Raw genomic sequence first — 21802 nt, 5'->3', positions numbered from 1 at the left:
TAAAATACAAAAGATTTTTTTTTTCATTTTGAAAAGGTTTTAAATGGATTAAAATATTTTTAAAATAACAGTATTTTAAAATGTAAAGGGAACTTGGCACTTATAAAGTTAAATAACTACAGGCTTGTCTAGGAAAAAAAGATAAAATACCTTCCAAAGGTCTGAAAGGATTTTCCCCTCCCTTGGGTTTCTGTTGCAGTAGCCATGAGAGAGGAATATTTCTTCACGTACAGCTAGTGGAGGACATAGGGTGGGGGTGGGGGAACCCTCCAGAGATCTGTTCATGCTGTGGGTCTGGACAGGGATAATCCTATTTCCTCCCTTTCTCTTGGGAGAATTTGTTACCTTTGGCTCTGGTTGGGGTAGCTGGAGCTACTGGGAGGAGAAGAGTCCTCTTCATTACCCACCTGAGAAATACTGGCTGTTTGCTACAAAACTGTTAGACTTTGGATGAGTTAGTTTAAAACAAAAGCTTGAAAGGGTAGGGGTGGGTGAACTTGTTCTGCTTAATTTTCAGCCCATTCAAATTCAAATGTTACAAGGTTTTGTATTCCACTTGGGAAGAACAGGAGGGAAAGAGAAGTCAGTAGCTGGAGAGAATTCAGCAGTGAAGCTGGTCAGAGGCAGAAAAAATATTATAGTGAGTGGCAGAAGGCAGGCAGGAAGCAAAGAGAAAAACTGTAATGAAAAATAGCAGTTTGTGTATCATATATACCTCTTTGCACACAAACACATCCTATATAATTACATGTCACATGTAACGATCTCTGAGAAATAAAGGAAACTTTTGTTCTGTTGTTTCTCTATAGGACATGTTTTATTTTAGCTGGGTAGGCACATGTTTTACTTTTTTGAAAACAAATGTAGTTTCAAGGAGGACGAAGGAAGAGAAAGAGTTAAAGCGACATGGAGAGCTTCAGGGATGAAAAATTACTTAATTAAGACCCAGATGTCTGACAGATTTGCAAGCCTCTGCTGCTTACATAGTTCTGCTAATTTCCTTCCTTATCTCTGGCTTTCCCTTTCCCCTTGTTGCAGAAAACTCTTTGAATTTGGATACTCTCATGCACTTTTTTGCTGGCAGATATTCGTGGTTAATGATATTGTGGTTAAGTAATAGATACTCACAGTCGTTATAGAGCAAGAATCCAGATTAGCCTTTCTGTTAAACTCATCCAGTGGAAAAATACGTATACTTTGGAGCTGTAAAATACTTTATGTGCTAGGAAGCAACTTGGGTTGCTAAAGATGTAGTGCTGTCTGCCAGGAGAGAACAGCTCTGGTCCTTGCTCAGCTTCTTATTTTTCTTTGTAAACCAAGAAAAGTTATTTAACCTCACCATGTCATCTTTTAACTTGCAATTTTGCGTTGCACAGGTGATGTGGCTGTATGAAGATTTAAATCATGCTAGTCCACTTTCCTGACTATTTCTGGCAGTGCTGTCTGCCTGCGGGCTTTCCCGTTGAGGAGCTGTTGCCAGAGGCCCGTGTGGGGAGGGGGGAGTGGGGGCATGCTTCCAGCCGTATAGCAACTACAAGCTGCTGCTTATGCAGCAGGACCCTGGAACCCGCATATGTTGGGGGACTCTGGAAGCTTAAATCACCCCGGTGTCTAAAAAGCTTAGAGATGTCTCACATTAAAACACAAAATGATACCAAGCAAAAGCATTTTTATTTGCTTTCTGTTTAGGTTTTTGACTAGTAACGCTGAAAAATTACATCGTTTTCCTCCTCATCTATATTTACAAGTTCTTATTTTTATTTGGGTGGGTTTATGTTACTGGACCTCTGTGTTCTAGGATTGGAAAATAGTTTAATTCAATCTGTGGTGGTTTTTATTCAGCACAGATATAAATGCTGTCTAAAGACCTTTGTCAGTTTGATGCAGTCCCAGAGAGCTAGAAACAGAACACAAACTAAAAAACCTGGAATGGAAATTACACTTGTACCTTGCTCTCAAAAAGCGTGTGCAGCTTTTCTTTTATCACTCATTGAAGAGTATGAAAAGCACGGTTATCTGGCATTCAACAGAATATGACCGTGTGCTTTTTCCTTTTCCTAGCTGCCCGCCACTTTCAGAAATCTTGCATCAAGGACAAGTGATGACTTTGTTATCTAACCAGTCCTAAGTTGGTTGTGCAGTCTTCAGATTCGGCATTTTAACAGGCTTTGGTCACTTGAACATTAAAACTTTATGCTCAAGTTCACAGGAGGCAGCAGAAATGGTGAATATCACTGGTCAGGTAATAGTTTAGGTGATGAGAATGTTCACCACTTATCCTAGCTGCTGTCGTGGTGCTGTTATATTCCTTTCTTGAATGGAAATAAAAAAAAGTCACCTAGCCGAAGAAACAGGAAGAATGGAAACGTGGTCCCTAAGATTTTGTAAGCTGTTGGCTAATCTGGAAAATAGTAACCTCCACTTTTGAAGAGTACTTTGCTGCATCAATCACAAAACCAAATATATAAACACTGTGAGTTTACTTAATGTCATCTTTCTGGCCTGGCTGAATAGAAAGTTGTATTCAAAAAGGATGCACTTTCAGCCGTACTGTCTACAACTTAAAATACTTCTGCATAAATCTCCTCTTTAACACCCACCTTGATACATACCCAAGGTAGAAGCATTTCTCTTTCCAGCATTTTTGTAAGAGGAGAATATTGTGGATGCATTTTGAAGAGGAGTAATTTGGAAATGCATGTAAGGGTTAAAGTAGTTCCCCAGTATCGGATGGAGAAGACCATCAGAGCTGGGAGAAGAGCCCAGGTGCTCCAAAGCTCACTCTGGAGAAACCATAATATCAGCTTTCCACATTGGTCAGTCCCTGTTAGCTGCTTAAGACATGTGTGAGAAGCTGAATGCTCTTGATGTCCATTGAACTGCCTCACAGCAGTCACTGCTTCCCTGTGCGCACTACTGCATGGTGTGCCTGTCTCGATTTGACTCTGTCTTCCCTCCCCGGCTAGTAAAATTCACAGGAGCCATGTTCTTGAGTCTTTTGATACAGCAAACGTGGTACAAAACAAGTGAGGCTTTCAGGTCACATTCAATTAACCTGAGAGATGTCTACTGCCATTTCATCTCGCCTGCTGCCACTCCAGCAGGACATGGGTCTCCCTATGTTCCATGTTATGTCTACCAGCTCCAGACAGATGTCTTGAATATCCTGCAGCATTTCAAATGGCACCAAGTGCCTGAGTTCAGACAACTGAACTTCTTCGTCAGACTCTGCAGTTTACGTAGGTCTGCGTTGTGTTTTCACCATTAGAGTGGGAGTTGTCTGCCCTTCGTGCCATACATGAGGCTCACCAGAACTCCTGAGAAGTGCTCAAAGACACTTGAGTCAGTTTTATCATTTGCAGACCGGCAGGTAAAGATGCTGTAACTATAACAAAATGGCAGTTTCTATCATTGCAAATCCATTGTCTTACCACTGTTTTGGGTTTCTTTTTAATGCAGCATTTCCAGCTGCATTCCAGGTTTATCAGAGGTTTTTTTTCCCTTTCTAGAATGTAAACTTCCTCATAAATGGCAGTCTCCCATGGAACTAATTTGACAAAATGCCGCTATAAGTTTCATTTTGTCTCCAGCTGCACAAATGACTGCTGAGGAGTAATTATGTGTTGTAGCCTACACTCAGTGGAGCACTAAAAGCTGTAGTTTAGTAGCCACTTTGCTCCATTCTGTGCTCTTGCACAAATCTCTGCTAATCTAGGTAAGTAATAAGTGCGCAGGCTTCCAGGAACTGTGCACGTTGCCATTTCAAGCTTGGCCTTAATTGCTCACCGGTATTGTATTTTTAGCGCCTCACATTTTACCAGAAAGGCAGCATAAAGGTTATCAAGTTCTTCCCTAAGTCAAAAAAAAGTGGTGTGAGAAAATACCACTGGTAATGTTTATCCAGAATGTAAAACATGGTATCAGAATAAGTAATATTTTTCTTGGATTCTGGCCAAAGCAGAGCTGTCAACAAAAGAAAAGTGTATAGGGTTAGAAGGGAAGAAGGCTATGAAAAAAAAATTAGAAGCTCCTTTGTTTTCCTTTCCCGAATACTGTTGTGAGAAAGAGTCTTCTTAGGCATATTTATAATTCATGTGAGCTGCTGGAAACTACCAGACCTTCACCTCACAAAACACATATCACATTTTAAATTCCCAACACTAAGAATTTTAAGATGAGCCCTGTGATTAATCTGTACCTTCTAGCTTCCTTGGTAGGTGAGTTTGGAGATGAATTGAACAATAGCTCTTTTAGGAATTTGGAAATGCAAAAGAAAAGATCTGCTTTTTCTGAAGCTCCCTCTGTAAGAGCAAATAAGAATCCTTTCATTTTCACTGCATTGTTCTCCTTTCTTTCAGAAGAAATTCTGTGAATTGGATATTATTATCCCAGTTGTCTAGATAAGGAGATTGAAGCAGAGATTGAGAGGCAAATTATGTACAGTCACTGCATAAGTGCACAGAGGATAATGAAGAGACCTCTGCTGACTGTTGTGCCCATCAAGGAGAAGATAATTTTGCTGTAAGAGTCACTGAAAGATTCCCATTGATTGACACAAGAAAGGAGCTGGTCAGTGCAATGGAACCACACTGCATGTTTGGAGCCCAGGAGTCCCTGTTCCAGTCCCAAATATGTTTTCCTAGGTAAATTGCCTATAAATTCTCTAAGCCAGTAGTTTCCATTATTTCCTGGAGAAAGCCCATCACAGACAACCTTAGTAATACAGATTTTGGCTGTAATGTACAATGGTCAGGCACTAGAAAGGTATGACCAGGTACCAAATAGGTAGTGAACTGGCCTTTGTCAAATGAGGTCTCGTTCTCTGATAGATGCAGGTTTACACATTTTTCTTCCAAGGTTTTGGTAACAACTTCTTCACAGTAGCTTAGAGAAAGAGTCTCAATTTGCATCAGTAATTTGCTTCCACCTGTGGACAACTGTCCCACAAGATCAGCTTTGTAAAGTAGAAAGCAACATTTGTCTTCCTCGCTGGATAGACCTGTTGCTTAGCTGGTGCACAGTTCGAATGATTCTCCCATCAAAAATGCTCTCTTGGAGTTGCAAATAAATTGTTTAAAAATGCACTCAGAGAGCAAGTGTTTTTATTAATTTTAGAAAACTTCCCACTGCAATAACAATATGAAATTCAGTCAGTTCATTCTTTCTGCCACCTTCAAGTTGAGAGTTTTGTTTGCCAGACTTCTGTCCCAATCCAAATGCTGCAATAAGCTCAAATCTTTTACTCAGATTGCTCAGATCAGTAATCTCATTGATTTGTGTGTGTGTCTGTGCACGCGCGCACACTTCAGGGTACAGTAGGACTGCAATCTTATGGCACTAGCTGCCTCTGCTGGAGTCTTCAACTGATTTGTGCGACCTTTCTCTTAATTCATCGGGGGGAAATCTCAGTTTACCATGAGTCTTGCAGTGTGGATGCTGGCCCGGAGCATCATCAGTTCATGTTGGCTTCTGGGGAAGTTCAGGGCCTGTCAAAGCTCAGGTCAAAGGCAAATGCTGGAAGAAACTGTATTCCATAGAATCATGGAATCATTAAGGTTGGAAAAGACCTCTAGGATCATCAGTTCCAATGGGTTTCTGGCATAGATTCCAGTTTAGGAAACCACTTAGGCACATATGTAGCCTTGCCATCTTGAATTCATCCCATCTGTATGTTCAGATACATAAGGATGTGTATGTGAAAAAAGTTTTGGAAAGCTTCTTTGCAGGTGTGTTTTGCTGTTTTCATTGATCCCACATACATAAACTCAGCTTTGTAAGTGCAAGGCAGTTTAGGTGCGAGTAGAAGAATTGGGCTCCAGGACTACCACAAAAGACATAAAGAAAGGAGAGACAGAATGCTAAATAAATAAATAAATGAAAATACCATACCTGATGCTTCAACATGTGCTTTCAGTTGCTCCTGGTATGAGCAAAGGAAAATCAAACAATAAAATAGCAAAAAAAAAAAGGGAAATTAAATTGTTAGACATAATTTAAATCAGTGTCAGGAAGCATCCCTGAATTTTTATTCAGATTATTATCTTAAAGGGCAGCAGAAAAATGGCATTTTTCAGGTGGTGTTTGGTAAACTACCAAACAAATATGCCATCTGTCACTGTATCTGTGCTGTTAAGGATTTGATCTTGAAAAGGGCAAATCTGCTTCGCCTGACCAGAGTTAATTTAAGTGTGGCTAGAATGGAAAATTATTTTTTCAATAGGCTAATCACAAGGGCAAAACTTAGATACAGTGTCACAGACGACAATGTCTTAAATTCAGGCGAGGAACAGGTAGCTGGAAAAAATGAATTGCCTAGTGCAAAATCCTAGCTTCAGTGATTTAGAAAAGCTCTGCTGGTCAAGATTTATCTTCCTAAGAAACCGAAGGTCTGTTGTGTAACAGGTTGTCATGTGTATTTTTTTTAATTTTAGTTATTTTTTGTTAGGATTTTTTTTTGTTTCAGCTTTTCTCTCTTTTTTTTTTTCTTTCAATAAGCCAAGACAACGCTTGGCACTCATTCTGATTTCAGACTTGGTTTAGATCATTGTACAACTTCATCAAAAACCATGGAGTTATTTTCTGGCAAAATCAGGCCCCTTGATATGTTTCATTAGAAACAGCTCTCAAGGGATTAGTTCTCTTTCCTCCTCCCCTCCCTCCCCTCAGGATGCAGAGTGATTGTCTAACAGTACTTAGCTGTATTTATTTTTCATTGCCATGCGATTTTTATTTAATTAAGGTGCAGATATATTCGCGGAGTGGGTGCACAGGATGGCTAGTGGTCTGCTTTAAAATTGTACGGATATGGAAAACCTCTGTCTTGACATATGCTGTTTTTATGCAGCCCAGCTGACATGCGTAATTCACAGTGAAGCCAGACCATTTCTTTGCAACAGGCTTTATTAATCCTAATCTTTTGATCGCCAGCACACTGAGTATGCTGAGGCACCACAGATATCCTTCCTAGATGTGGATGTGTCATTGGGGTGGTGTGTGTCTCTAAGGTTGCATATTTTTCATACTTTGGGGAAAGAGTGTCAGAACCCCAGTGGAACCAAAGAATGGTCCCTGAAATAAGAGTGTATTTCAGAGCAACAGTGCAAAGCAAAAAAAAGGGGAGACCCAACCTTTTTCTTCTCTTTCATTTAGCAGGAGAGATGAAGAAATGGCTTCAGCTAAGCGTGAGAATGAGGATATATTCATTGCTGCACAACTCCAGCAGACTTTGGCTGACCTGGATGAAGATTTAGAAGGTAGGGAAGTATGTTGCCTCCAAAGTACAAAAGAGAGAGGCATAGCCAGGAGATGCAGAGTCAAACTGTACTCTGAGACATCTGCACATTTCTCACTAAGATCACTGGGAACAACTCATAGGTTTAAGGCAGAATGTGGTCAACCCAAAGTGGTTGCTCTCCCTTCGCTTCTGGGGCAGCCACACTTTACAGACTCTCACTGAGTATTTTTCAAGCTGTTTATTGGATTTTCATTGTGTATTGGTATTTGCTACCAAAAAGAGACAAACAGCAGTTTATGGACACATTTTATGGGCCAAATTTGGTATAGTTTCATTGACTTCAGTGAAGCTAAATCAGCTGTGAATACAGCTCTGTGTTTAATGAACGATGCCTCTGTTTTGTGTTTTATCGTAATGAAGTGGAGAAGGGGGGGACCCAATGCCTACTCCGCGCTAGCAGACGTATTTTAAAGCTGAAAATCAAAAAAACATGAAAAGAAACAGAGGGAAGAGATAAAGTGTCATATTGTGCTCCCCTTTTTCCTACTGTGAATAAAAATATTTCTCTATTAATGGTTTGTCACTGAATTGTGTTGAATACTTTTTTAAAACTTTATTTCAGTACTTCTGCAGTAGAGTTGATTCTGACTGAATTTCTATGCGTCCTCTAACACTGCAATTTCTTAGCTTCTGTGTTGTAACCCTTGATTTATACCAGCAAATTTGAGAGGAGAGTTAAGCTTCTTGCACAATGAGGCTTCTGGAGTCACTGGTAATGAAGGGTGAGAAGAATGGAGAAAAAATACAAGTACTGTTTCTTTGTTTGCTTGCTCAAGGAAATCCTTCAGCTGGGCTGTTATTACTAACCAGGTCTGGGAAACATAATTTGGAGTTGCTCGTTGTTTCTCAGAAATGTTTCTCCTTCGGAGTCATGTGGTGAAATGTTTATCACTGAGAGAAGTTAGTCGAAGATAAGGTATGAACAATAGATTAAATTCTGCTTTCAGCTGCATTTGTATGTTTCCCACTGGCTGAAGCCGGAGGACTGCAGGAATATTTGGCTGATCTTAATCAGCAACCAGACAACAAAAAGGACCCAGATCTCTCCTTTTTTTGTAATACAGACATAAATATATTCCTGTTAGCTTTAGTGTAACTAAAATATCTGATCCACTTAACATTGTACTGGCTGTTTGTGTAATTTAAAGTCATATTGCCTAAATACTGCCTATATGTAATGTTGTATGTGTATTTTGCAGCAGTGGATGGTATAAGTAACTCTGACTCTGAGTACATCAATGAAGTGTTGAGCCCACATATAAGAAAAGTTGAGGCTGCCCAAGATGTTACCATTTCTGTTCCAGTAACAGTCATAGATGATGCTCCAGAAGTTAACACCTCTAACTCAGCTGGAAATCAAGAGACAGAGGCAAGAGTTTCACAAAACATCTCAGCTGACTCTATTAATACAGGAAACTTTACAAATAGAAACAACAATGCAGGTTCCTTTGAGAAGGGACACACAGATGGTGGAGCTGTATGCATATCCAAGGACCTAATACACCAGCAACCATCTGAAAATGAATTCAGTCACTTGCCTGTGGAACAGAGGAGAGATATGTTTGAATCTCTCACATCCTCCTTCGAAAAAAGAAGTGAAAAGAACTTAAGACTGGAACCCACCCCCAAACATGGTGTGAAGTCTGAGGAATGTAAATCTAAGCTGACTCCTTCTCACTCCAAGGTCACAGCTGAAATCAGTACAGCAAAAGAGAAGATTAGTCCATTAAATGAATGTAGTAACAGGGAAAGATCTCTGAAAAAAAGTAAATCAGAATTAGAAATCAAATGGCCACCAGCAAAAAAAATTGAAGCAGCAGAAGTCTCATCAACACCTACATGGTGTCATCGTGCCCAGATTTCAGGAACAAACTACGAACCTAAAATGGGTTTGACAACCTTTAAAGTTGTCCCTCCAAAACCTGAAGTAAAACATTTTGAGAGAGGAGTCTCACTGTCCATGGGTGCCATTAAGATAGATGAACTAGGCAACCTCATAGGCCCCAACACTGGTGTCAGTAAGCACATACCAGGTGCCTCTACTGATGAAAGTGAGGAAATTCATCTTGGGAAAGTGAAGGCATTCTGGAGGTCAAGTTCTATGGAAAAGCAAAGCGATGACTCTGCTGAGCATCTTCCTAAAAAGTCAGCAGTCACCGCAAACTCTAAGCCCTTTACTATAAAACATGAACACAGACCTGTCTGTCTTGCAGCTCCAAAACCTGTAGCACCACAAACTGTTACTACCCAGGTAGCTGAAAGGCAGTCTGAGAATGAAAGGACCAGACCACCTTTTCCAGTTACACAGTCTCAGGTAACACCAGTAGTGGCCCCAACCATTAATAAGGACAAGCCAGACCTTCCATTTCTAAAGCCACATAGGAGAACTTCAAGTCAGTATGTTGCCTCTGCCATTGCAAGACACATCAACATAACTACCTGTAAGTCTGACTCTATGGAATATCATGAGAAAGATGAAAATAAGCAAGGGGCAGGAGAGGTTAAAACTGAAGCAGAACTTTCACCAAAAAGATGTATTATTGTGGCCAAACATAGCCCTGTGGAATCAGAATCAGCAGAAACAAGAGAAACACTTCCGAGTATTTTTACCTGCAGTCAAAAAACATCCCACAGGTTTACACCTGGTGATAATTCTGGTGTGGAAAACAAAGTAGTTAACATCAGGGCACCAAATCAAGCAACTTCTGCAAGTTTCTATAAAAAGAATGCCAGTGTCCCACTTACTAAATCCTCTTCAAAGGATAACAACAGCACAGAAGATGATCATGGTTTAAACAGCAAACAAAGTATAGCAGAGAAAAAGATGCGTCTTCTGCTTGACCAGAAATGTGAGACTTTGACCCATACTAATTCAGCCTCATCTCTCAAGTCTCCTGATCTCCACGGAGTCCCATCCTCTTTCAGCTCATCTTTGCGAGTCACTAAATGGCCTCCTGCTAACGGTGTGCAAGTTGGTTCACTTAAAGCTTCACCCGAGCTAAATGGTGCAGCAGCAAATGCAGAGTCAGAACAGGAGGAGAAAGCTGATGATTTGGATAGTAATACTATCACTGAACTGGATGTTAATGTGCAGACCAATATCTTCGGGCCAAAGAAGAAGTTCAAACCTGTTGTCCAAAAACCAATTCCGAAAGACACGTCACTGCACAGTGCCCTAATGGAAGCTATTCAAACAGGAGGGGGAAAGGAAAAACTCAGAAAGGTAAAGTAGAGACTTTTTTTAGCCTGTTCAGAATGCAGAGCCCTGTATTCGCCCTGTCAGGCACCAGAGGTTTTATAACTGGTACGGTTGCTGGTGAGCTGGAGTACACGAGGCATTTGAAAAATTTATAATGGCAAAATACAGACCAAGCCACTGCTTATCCTGCACATCCTGCATATTATGCAACGCCATTGCTGCTGCGCTAGCTAGAAGAAGCAGAGGGTGCAGAGTCAGAGCGTAAAGGAGAGGTAATTGAGGTTAGCCTGGGAGCCGAACCCTCATTTCAGTGTGTTATGCAAAAACAGAGGAACACACAGCATGGAGAAAACTCGTGAATACTTGCAATGAAAGAAAACTGCATTTTGTATTACTAGGCGATACTAGTTTGCCACTGACTTCATGCTCAGGGGATATGAGACTGCAGCTCTAAGTACAGCATTACAGTCTACACGTATCCTCACGATTCGGTGTGAGTAAGGGCTGTAAAAGCAGGCCCAAAAGAAGACAAACTGATTCTCCACAGCTTGCATTCTGGTATAAGTGCCAAAAATATTTTTAATAGTGTTTCCAAGCTGCCTTTAAGTAAATATCTAATAACAACGTGAGGTTTATTCTTTTCATATTCTAGGTTTCAGACAGTGCACTAAATGGCAATCACAGGAAACCCTCATATGCTGAGCCAGAGAATGAGCGCTCAGCACTACTAGCGGCAATTAGAGGCCACAGTGGCACCTCAAAGCTGAAAAAGGTAAGAAATCAAGACGGTAAGTGATCTTTTAAATCCAGGCTGCTCCTACTGGGTGTTTTGAATAAACCCAGATATGCCACAAACTAAATGTTGTACTGCAGAGAAGCTGAGGGGGAAATAAAGTGACTTAAGACCAGATCTGACTTGAGCAGATAGCATAGCAGGTCCGACCCTATCTTCTGCTGTTAAAACTTAACACTCTCAAATGGTGTGCTTTTAGCTGAGAAAGAAACACAGAAATCCAACCGAATTACAGGGAGTGTACATAGAAGACATCAAACGTTCACCATTTTCACATCTAGGTGGGGAGTTTTTGTATTTTAGGAGTATGCAGTTAGGTAAATGTGTTTGCATTACCTACTGTATGCACCCAGACCCAGTTATATGAAAACACACTGGGGCTTCTTCATGCAGGCGTTTATCTGTTAACATGAGCTGGTACATGCAAGCTGTAGGCAAGTAATTGATGTTGATGGAACATCAACTTTCACCACAGCAGGATGATTCCTTCTGTCTGAAAGATTTACCTAATCATTAAAGCATCTCTTATTCCTAAAAGCCAAACCCTGCATTGTTCTAACCTTAGTTTTCACTCAGTTCACTAACCCAGCCAAGGATGTGTATTTGGCAAGGAGGTTCCCCTTTCCCTGGTGCAATGACTCAGGCCATTAGCACATATCCAGATAGCTGGCATTAGATAGAAGGGATCTCTTGCCTGTGTTAGGCAATTACTTCGTCCCTCAGATATCTTACTGCCCTTGCTGCAGGGAGGGTACAGCTTCCTCTGAGCTTGAGAGCAGGACGTGCTAGGCAGCAGCCATCTTCACACATACTTAACTGCGTTCTGATTCTTTGGGAATAAATGTAGATTTGTGTAAAAGAGTCTCTGACAATGAAGTGGTGGTGTATTATCACAGAGACTTTTTGGAATACTTCCCTCCAGCAAAGAAGCTTTTGCCATCATTTTAAAGGAAGTTGCCTAGAAACCGTACGCTTCTTTTTCACACCGTGTCACCTGTGCTAGTTAAAGCACCATGTTTGTATGTGTACAGGGCAAGATATAGATGTGCTATGATGAAAGGGCTGTCCCTTTCATGTTATCTCAGATGTTCATATTTTATCTGACATGACATTATTACCATATATTGTGTGTGTGTCTGTACAGTGAAGGAATAGAATAGAGGAGCTCTCTGGATTATTTGATAGGAGATGAATCATTTCATTTTTCAATAGAGAAGTTTTGTGCCTTAGCTTCTCTGAGAAAGGAATGCTAATGCATCTGCTTGAAAACCTCCCATTTGGCACGTGATACTGAATTTCTTAATAATCGCCAAATCATTGTAATTACTAACACTTTATCATGATTATTACTAGTAATGTTGTTAATGGCAAAAATATTTGTTGGGACAGTTGATGGAAAAGCTGGCTTAGTCTGAATAATTGCCCCCTCCTCCTGCATTCATTTAAAGTAGGGTGAGTTTCCAAGCTGGTAATTCATGCAGAAATTTTCGTTTCAGAAATTCCACAGAAACACGCTTGGAGCAATCAGTTTTGTTCTCGGTGCTTTCACGTAGTTCTCCCTGGTCCTATTTTATTTTCTTTTTTAGTATGGCTGGAAACTTTAGGTTTAACAGCAGGTTTTTTTCAATGAAGCTGTGTCTGAGCGCTCAGATCTAGAAGAGCCTCCCCGTCATCTGAGATTATTTCTGTGGAGCCCAGACTGCAAAAAGTAATGAGATTCCTGGGTGGCTACTGCAGCCTTAATATATCTTCCTGATTCCAAAACCCTTGTGGTTGCTTCCAAATGAATACCAAGTCCAACTCTCTCTCTTACCTTACATGCCAAGAACAGTTACAGGATGCTGGAGCTCACAGTAAATAAAGATTGAGTTTCTGAGACAGAGTCAATGCCAAAACCTTGATGCTGGTAGTCAGCCCAGCTGAGTGATGTGAGTGAGTAGTAACAGATGTTCAACCCCATGAACAAACAAAAGTTCTACGTGTTTTACATCATTTAAGCAAAGTGAAATTGGGGTACTGAAAGTGCATCAAATGTGACATAATTACAGTTTAGTCATGCTTGATATTAATTGCCTCCTTTTAACTGCATCATGAGCAGGTCTCCTCATTGGCCTCCGAAGAGCTGCAGAGTTTTAGGAACGCAGAACTGTCCTTGCGGAAGGCAGAAGACCCTCAAGAAGAACAGCCATGTATCCCACCTGCCCCTGCCCAGCCACCACCACCTCCTCCCTCTCAGCTGTCAGCAGCAGCTCCTAAATCCTCTGCCATGGCTACAGGTAACCCTGGGGAGGCAAGGCAAGCCCTAATGGAGGCCATTCGCTCTGGTGCTGGAGCAGCAAAGTTAAGAAAGGTAAAGGCACTTTTATAATTTATTGTGGCTGAAACAACGTAGGCTTGCTGTGTTTTGAGAGCTATTTATAAGCTGTTCCAGCCACACATTTCTTTCTTCCATCAGAAGAAGGTGCATGCACTGTTTCCTCTAACCGAATCAAAGATCAGGAGTGCATTTCAAACCTTTGAACAGCTGTTAAAACATACAATTAAGACTAAAACATGTCTGTGCATATATACAACCATATGAATAGTCAATATGGTGTTTTTTTTAAGAGAACATCAAGAGCATGAATCTCACTTCAGAAAGCATTTTCATACCCTTTTTATTCTTGTGAATCTGAGATAATACTGGATGTCCTTTAGACAAGGTGAACCTAGGAAAGATGAGATATGAGACCCTGAAGCAAATTTAGAGATACGTATTCTTTCCGAATTTCAGTACTGTGTCCTAGACCTTGATTCCCAACACTTACACCTTGGTTGCACATGCTGACAGCTGTTAGTAAAACTGTAGGGTCATTTTAATGTCTGTCTGAACTTTATTAATTGGATGATGTGTGTTTCACTTCTATGGTCAGTTATGGGTTAGTCAGCTCCCAGATGGCGAAATGCTCAGTTAGCCACGTGTTATTTCTGGAGTAAGTTCACTTATCTGTTTGATCAAAATTTGTTCTTCCTAACCTAGAGTTGCACTCCATTTCTTGGTAAAGAGAAATAGATCATTTAGCCTTAGTGGAGTCATCCCAATATTACACTGCAGTATCCAAGAATAGACCTTGATCCAAGGACTTTAGGGAATGTACAAAAGCAGATGTACTTTTCCCAACACATGATTTAGCTGATGCCAACCATAAATGTGTAAATAGGCTTTAACCTTGCTTACTTGTCCTCTTTAAAATAATTCAAAAAATACAATCAAATTTTAACATTAGAAAGCAGCCCTAAAAATCTTGTTACTAGTAAACCAGAAATTCCACAGAATCAAACAAATGACAGAAACAGATCACTGTTTCAGGGAACTTTATATCAGCATACAAACAGAAATCTGGATGTGCAGTTATTTTGCATTGGAAAAGTCACACCTATGTTATGCATACTATTATGAGGAGCGGCTGATGTCACTTGGTTTGTTCAGCTTGAGGAGAAGGCTGAGGGGTGACTTCACTGCAGTCTACACCTTCCTTAAGGAGGGCAGCGGAGGGGGAGGCACTGATCACCTCTCTCTGTTGACCAACAATAGGACAGGAGGAAATAAAATGAGGCTGCTTCAGGGGAAGTTCAGATGGGACATTAGGAAAAGGTTCTTCACCGAGAGGGTGGTGGGTCACTGGAACAGGCTCCCCAGGGAAGTGGTCACAGCACCAAGCCTGTCAGAGTTCAAGGAGTGCTTGGACAACACTCCTAGTCATATGGTTTAGTTTTAGGTAGTCCTGTGAGGGGAGGAGAGTTGGATTTGATGATCCTTATGGGTCCTTTCCAATTCGAGATATTCTATGATTCTAAAACTACAAATTATGAAGAAATAATACTCCAGGCCTTTATTTCCCCACTTCACCAATTTACAGAAAAAGGGGGATTTGGACTCTCAAGAATACTTCATGCAGTTGTTTTCTAGGTCTTTCCAAATTCTTTATTCTTCCAACTACTTTACTCCTGGCAGAAGTCTCCAAGGGGACCCATATCTCTACTCATTAAAACTAGTCGTTACCATATCCTTGGGGATTTATTGCAAAACAGTTGAATAGCCAGCACAGACAATGAAAGTAAGCTTGATATACTGATGTATTCTGCTAAATACTGTGCCTGTCTTCTTTCATTTTCAAGACAGACCAATTTTTGGTAGTTTTGACATTGAAATGACAGAAGGCTACATCTCTTATTGTATAGGTCTTTTCTGAAAATAAAAGAGAGCATTCTGTCCAAGACAGAGTATAATTTTGTTGTTATTGTGCTGTCCTTCATGATACTGGATATTCAAGCTAAGTCTTGTATATGCCAAAGACATCATATCATTGACATCTGAGATCTCATGCCCTTGATCACTGATAAAAGTAAAAATGTTGCCAGATTTCTCAAAGTGTTTCTATCCAGTGCATATTAATATCTCTCCTAGCTTGTTGCGTTAAATGAGAGCCGAATTCTGATTCTTTACTGCAGTTGGATGACTTGTGACAGCAAAAGTTGACTCGGTAGAGGACAGTATGTAATAGCTGCATGTCAAGGTTTTCTTCCTTTACAGCTGAAGAACATTTCTCCAAGGAACACTGAGTTTTTCATAGACAGTGGCTGGCAGGTGGTTTTGCGCCAGGGCAGAAGCAAGCTTTTTTTCTTTGTTTGGTGTCCTCTGTCAAAGATCTATGATGTCATGATTTGGAGGTAGGAACACAGAGCCATTTTTGGCTTTGTTTCCTAGAAGATTTTGGTCGCAACTAGACAGTAGAGTAGGTAGTTCAGTTCTGTAATTGTGTCTGTTCCTCTTCCATTGTCTTCTGGAAGTTTGCTGGAACAAGGGCTTCTGATGGTGAGTCATTTATTTAGCTAATATTGTAGAGAACTCGGAAGAATCTGCATTGCTTAGTTACGTATGGCTCAGTTTGTGCTTACTTATAGGGGATTAGTTGCAATGGAAGCAGATCAAACGGGGCTGTTAGGGGAACCAAACATAAAAAGCAACCAATTGCCTAGATAAGGAGCATCCCAACAAACATTTGAGCTCTGTTAATATCTGTGAAAAGGCACCTCCTTCACTCCACCCCTGATCATGCAGCTGTTTGCTGAAGTCATGAACTTTGAGGTTAAAAGATCCACTATGCAGGAAGGGAGGAGAGAAATTGCTGCAGGCTGACCCTGCCTTGCAGAGTCAGGGACTGCACCACACAGGCTGTAATTGGGTCACCCAAAACAAACCAGAGCAAAAATAGGTACTTGAGGGGAATGCCACGTATAGGTAAGACAGTATGCGCATAGGACTCCGGGCTGTTCTTTAGTCCATTTCTTGGAGTAGTCTGCCTGCTTTGGCAAATAAATCATATTTTGTTTTGAAGAAAAAGCTTCTGTTTTATTGCACACCATTGCTGTCCACAGACTCCTGAAGGAAAATTCTTGTGGGTGCCAAGCCCAGTTGGGCCTGCTCAGTAAAATGGTTCATCCCCAGTGCAGTGCAGTTCAGGGACGTGCCAGAAAGTGCTTAGACTACAGATCCTACCCAAAGGGAACGGAGATGCAGACGTGTTATTGGAAAGGGATGAACTTACCAAACTGGAAAAGACCTGACAATGTGCAGGAAGTAACCTTTTTCTTCGGTTTTCAAAACAGTCTGTCCAGGAACCTGGCAGGTGTTTAACACGTCCAAAGTATAACACCAAGTCAGGGAGATGGCGTCAGGTAAGGCCACCAACCAGGACGGCTGACCTAGTGCCTTTGGTGGTTAAGAAATGAGCGTGTGTCGCTAGCGAGGAGCCTGCTTCCCAGCTGTGCGGTCTGCCTCCAGTACAAAGGAGAATCAGTTGATCTAGGAAATAAACAGCTGATCTGAGACCAAATTTTTGCTAATTCTGGTGAGCAAAACTCAGGTCATAGAGCTGTACTGTTTGAGCTTCTGGAGTTAAAAGTAAGCTAGTGTTTTCCTAAATTGAATCAAGCAACTTTTGTCACAGTTTCACATACTTAAGATCTTTATGTTTAGTTTCTAAACTCTCAGTCTCAGAAAATGCAAAATAACCAAGCTAGATTTCTGAAATTGTGTATATCGTTGCATGTGTACTTTCGTGTCTGTGTAACTTGCCTTGGGATTTACCATGATTATCTGTGGAAAAAAACCATAACTGCACATGCAAATAACCCATTAGATGTCTAGCTGTAGGTATAGTTGCAGCACAAGCCCATGCAGGATTGAATATCTTACCCAACAAAGAGAAGCTGTAAAAGTTGCCTTAGCTTATAAACCATCTACTCATTTTAGGTAGAGTTGTACCCAGGGATTTGGTAGAAATATTTCAGGGGAATGTGCCTGCACACGGTGGGGAAGGCAGGTTGTATGTCTGAAGAACAGGCTTTTGCTTATGGTAAAATGATTTCTTTGGACCACTTTTCAATGGTACATGCAAGAGAGATTCTACAGATTTGACACTTTTTCCAAAAAAGGTTGGAGCTGTACCTAAAGCAGCCTTTTCTGTTCACTTGCTGCAATTTTAAAAATTAATTTGGCTCCATCACAGTATCCACAAGCGTTCTTGCCAGTGTTCGGCATCAGCATTTAGTCCCTTGAGCTCTTGATACGTGCAGTGTATCGTTCTGTTGGCAATCAAAGGAGCAAGGTAAGGTAATTACTGCACCCATTACAATGAGTCCCTGGTATAGGCTGGGATATTTTGAAGTTGGCTGCTGACAGGCAATGCATCGATCTGCATTACGGCACGTTGAGTGTCTTCTTGGAAGCATGGCCTGGTTCCATACCTTTAGGTCAAGCAGTGGGCTATTCTTCTCATATAATCAGAGATATATAATTGTGAATGAAGAAATGCTGTTCCTTATCATCAGCGTCTGTGGATGCAGTGACAGATTACAGACTCAAAGGCACAGTTGATGTTAGCATTGGTATACTGGAAGTGGAGCAGGAGGCCCCACTGAAAGGTTGGCTGAGCTTGATACACAGGTAGTCAAATGAGCCTATAAAGTGATTCTAGTTCCCATGCTCACTGAGAGGCAGTCATTTGCATGCTGTTACTCCATTTGAATTGAAAGGTAAAATTTAATTTGAACTCTTCACCTGGCTAATAATTTGTACTGTGACCTATTTTTTTCTCCCAGGAATAAAGCTTCTGCCATGGATAGTAAGGCCAAAATGGAAGGTTTAGACTTGATCAAATACATTATTCCTGTTTAGCTTTTGTGGTGACCCTAATGTATATCTCTCTGATAGAATCAAAGCTCAGTAACTTTGATTTTGGAAGAGCACCCTAGCATATATATTTAAAACTAAGCGTATGCTTGGATGACCTGAGGACTAGGAAGGAAGACGAGCATTTGTTTAAGTATTTTCCTGAATCAAAGCCTTTGGGAGTTTCCTTCATTCAGTCAGGAAGCAAAGTACTCATCAATTGATTTTTGACCAGTGACAGCTAACCGATACCGAACAAACTTTGACTGTCAGATGCTGCGTACTTGCAGCCTGGGTTTCTGTTTTTTCCATGAAAAGAAGGAAGTTCACAGAAAAATACATCACCTATGTTCCAGTAATAATGTAATTGCAGCCTTAATACCTAAGGATATATGAGATGTGGGGTTTTTAGGGAAGGATAACACTTTTCATTAGACCAACTGATACAGCTAGAAAAACACAGATAAGCTTTAAGTAGTCTCAAGACGCTGATGAAGAGACTAAGCTTGCAAACAGCCCCACAGGAGAATGTTTGGTTAACAATGTCAACAGTTGAAGGTTTAAAAATACCTTGAACGATCATGTGCTTTTCTTTGTTATAGGTCCCTCTGCTCGTTTGAATCACGTATAAAGAACAGGTAACTGGAAAATCTAACCCCATATGCACCCGTAACCATCATTCGAGGTCTGAAGTGGCAAAAAACATCAAGAAGTTTAGTTTATTCTCTTGTCTACAAGCCAAAATAAGTTGTAGTTAATTTTCTATGTGTTCCTGCATAATGGTTCTAAGGGGAAAATATGTTTCTCTGCTGTAAAGCTTCTGTGCCAAGGAACTGTGTTTTGCCTCTGAATATTTAAGGTTGCCAATAAACTATTCTTGTTGGCAGGTTAATAAGAATATAAACACTGTGCAGTCCTGTGTTAATACTTACTTGTGTTTATGGGCAAAATTAAAAGACTTCGCTAGCTGTCTGAAAAGTAATACTCATTTCAAGTTGTTAAAAATATGTAACTATTTCAAACTATTTGCTTGCTGCTTATTTGATTTGGAAAAGGGCTGTAAGCAGTTAGGGTGAGAACCAGAATAAAGGTCTATAAAAAACAATCACAACAAATAAGTTATGGTACAATATGAAGGACCTAAATTGTCATATGCTGGAGTCATTGTTTTTTAAAATGAGGTGAACTTTATATCTCTGGTGGAGCTCTGAGAAAGCAGGCAATCAATAATGAATGTGAGACAGTGTCTGCTGAAAAGTTACTTATGGGATATGACATACAGATTGCGAATACACAGAGATACACTGAACCCTAGTAACATTCATGGCACTTCAAAAATATTGAAACACCTTAAGGATCTCTTTCTGCAACAGACTGTGAAGGTTATAAATAAGATTTAGAGTACTGCATAGAGGTCCAAGATTTAGAATTCATTCCTGCGCTGCAAAGTGAAGTGAAGCTGGTTTATATCAGCAACCAGGACTTTTGTGGTCTTTTGTTCAGGTCAGCATAAGCTGGCCCTTGTTTCCAATTCGTATGGATGTTGTGTGTTGTCTCCCAAGTATTTGTAGCAGCACCTTTTTCAAATGGTAACTACTTCGGTAGTTGTTGTTGTACATATTTTGAAAATATTTTGTTAAATTGATTAACTTAAAAAGGATAAATGAAAATGCTTTTTCACATTTCCTATGTTGTAATGAAACTGAAGAAGAGGAACTTTGTACAGTTACATTTTTATAATCACAGACCAGAGTGGTGGCAGATTCTTTTTTCTTTTGGAGATGAAATTTAAAATGTATAGCGATGTAAAGTTGAAAGCATGAAAATATTTAGCCATCTGCATTTAATGTGACTATATATTATATATTGTAAAATATTGATGTCTGTTAGTGCCACAAATAAAAACAAAATCAAAACCTGACGTGGCTTGAAAGACTTTTTTTTGCCAAATGTTTTCCATTTACAGAAACAAAGTAGGACTAGAGATGGATGTAGGCAAACCAGTGTGCTGCGTTTGATATCTCAGGTCTAGCACAAAATGTCTCAGGCCAGGAAGGGGTCCACAACCAACCTGGGAACACAGTAGAAATCACCAGCTAGAATCAAGATGTCAGGGTTACGTATATTTCAACAATAATGCAGTACCGATAATGACCCATTTCCTCATTAGGGAAGCTAATATATTCAGAATTAAGGTGCTCTGTCACACCCTAGGATAAATAAGATCACCTTTGTTGACTGGTTAGCCTTCTTTTGCCTTAAGAGTCTTCTCAGTATGCTTTAGATCAGAAATAACATGTTAAAAATGCTATCACAGGAAAGGACTCAGCCACTCATAGGCTTGAATGCTGTAGAGAGTCCCACCAGCAGCGAGTACAGCTTCCTCGGTCAGGTGCTGTAAGACAGAGTTTGGTGCAGGTCTCCTTCTGCTTGTTCGTGGTGTTGCCTGAAGGCCCTGGGTCTGTAGCCCCTCCTTACTAACACCTCTTTAATAAATGTAATAAGTTGTATGGGTACATACATCCCAATGTAAGGGAACCAGAACTGGATTTTGAGACAATAAGATCCGCCGGGCTTTGCGATGCGCAGGGTCTGGGTCTGTGTGCTGGCGCTGCATAGAACTGAAGTTTATAAAAGAATTATTCATGGATAAACTTCTGAGTATCGAATTCCCATGGGTAAAAAAATGTAAGATTATGAACAGCTGCAAGATGAGATGTCACCTTCACTGTGACAGCAAAAAAATTACGAAAAAGCCTGCTGGCTCAGTCACAGCTCAAGCTAAAAATGGAGGGGGAGTTCAGCTGTCTGCAGCAGGAAGCTAGACTGGGTGCGCATTCTCTCCTCATGTTGATGGGAGATGTGTATGCTCTCACATTGTCATCCAGGTGCTGTTGAATTCCTGGTAGCAGCTTAATTTAATCCTAAGTGAATGGATCTTTTAATATAAACTTATTTTCAATGAAGTCTAGTTATAGACATGACCCTTCCATATAATAACTTTACATTAATGCTTTAGCAGCCTTCATTTGGGAAGTAAACATGTGTCAGTGTTTTACTGTGTATCAGACAAGTGCTTTTGGAGCTCTTCACCCCATCAGTCCCTCTTCCACCCTGCTTCAGGACTAGGGAGCTGGGTTCCTACTGGGTTAAATGAATTCAGGGGACGTGCTCCAGCACAAATTGGCATTCAGTCGGTGGAACCAGACAGGAGCTCATCCTGACTTAGAAGAAAAAAAAAGAAATGTGTCTGGTAAAGACACCGTGTCCTCATCACCAAGTATTTTGATCTATGTATCTGCT

The 21802-nt window shown here is 40.5% G+C and overlaps 1 protein-coding gene across 14 annotated transcripts in view; it reads left to right on the top strand.

Annotated features, from left to right (window-relative positions):
* Positions 1 to 20420, top strand: part of COBL (cordon-bleu WH2 repeat protein) — a 168999-nt gene extending 148579 nt beyond the window's left edge. For 10 of the 14 annotated variants that reach the window (XM_075084386.1, XM_075084384.1, XM_075084380.1 and 7 more), the window contains 5 exons: positions 7150 to 7253; positions 8494 to 10517; positions 11146 to 11265; positions 13385 to 13636; positions 19102 to 20420. In XM_075084386.1, the coding sequence (XP_074940487.1) occupies positions 7150 to 7253; positions 8494 to 10517; positions 11146 to 11265; positions 13385 to 13636; positions 19102 to 19119 (2518 nt within the window). In that variant the 3' untranslated portion in view covers positions 19120 to 20420. The remainder of the gene's footprint in view (positions 1 to 7149; positions 7254 to 8493; positions 10518 to 11145; positions 11266 to 13384; positions 13637 to 19101) is intronic. The other 4 variants (XM_075084385.1, XM_075084381.1, XM_075084379.1 and 1 more) reach the window with 1 other exon arrangement.
* Positions 20421 to 21802: the final 1382 nt, after the last annotated feature.

Source organism: Phalacrocorax aristotelis, chromosome 2 (genome assembly GCF_949628215.1).
Source record: "Phalacrocorax aristotelis chromosome 2, bGulAri2.1, whole genome shotgun sequence".
Lineage (NCBI taxonomy): Eukaryota > Metazoa > Chordata > Aves > Suliformes > Phalacrocoracidae > Phalacrocorax > Phalacrocorax aristotelis.
Note: the sequence above shows the minus strand (reverse complement) of the source record. Positions and strands in the feature narration are given on the sequence as shown.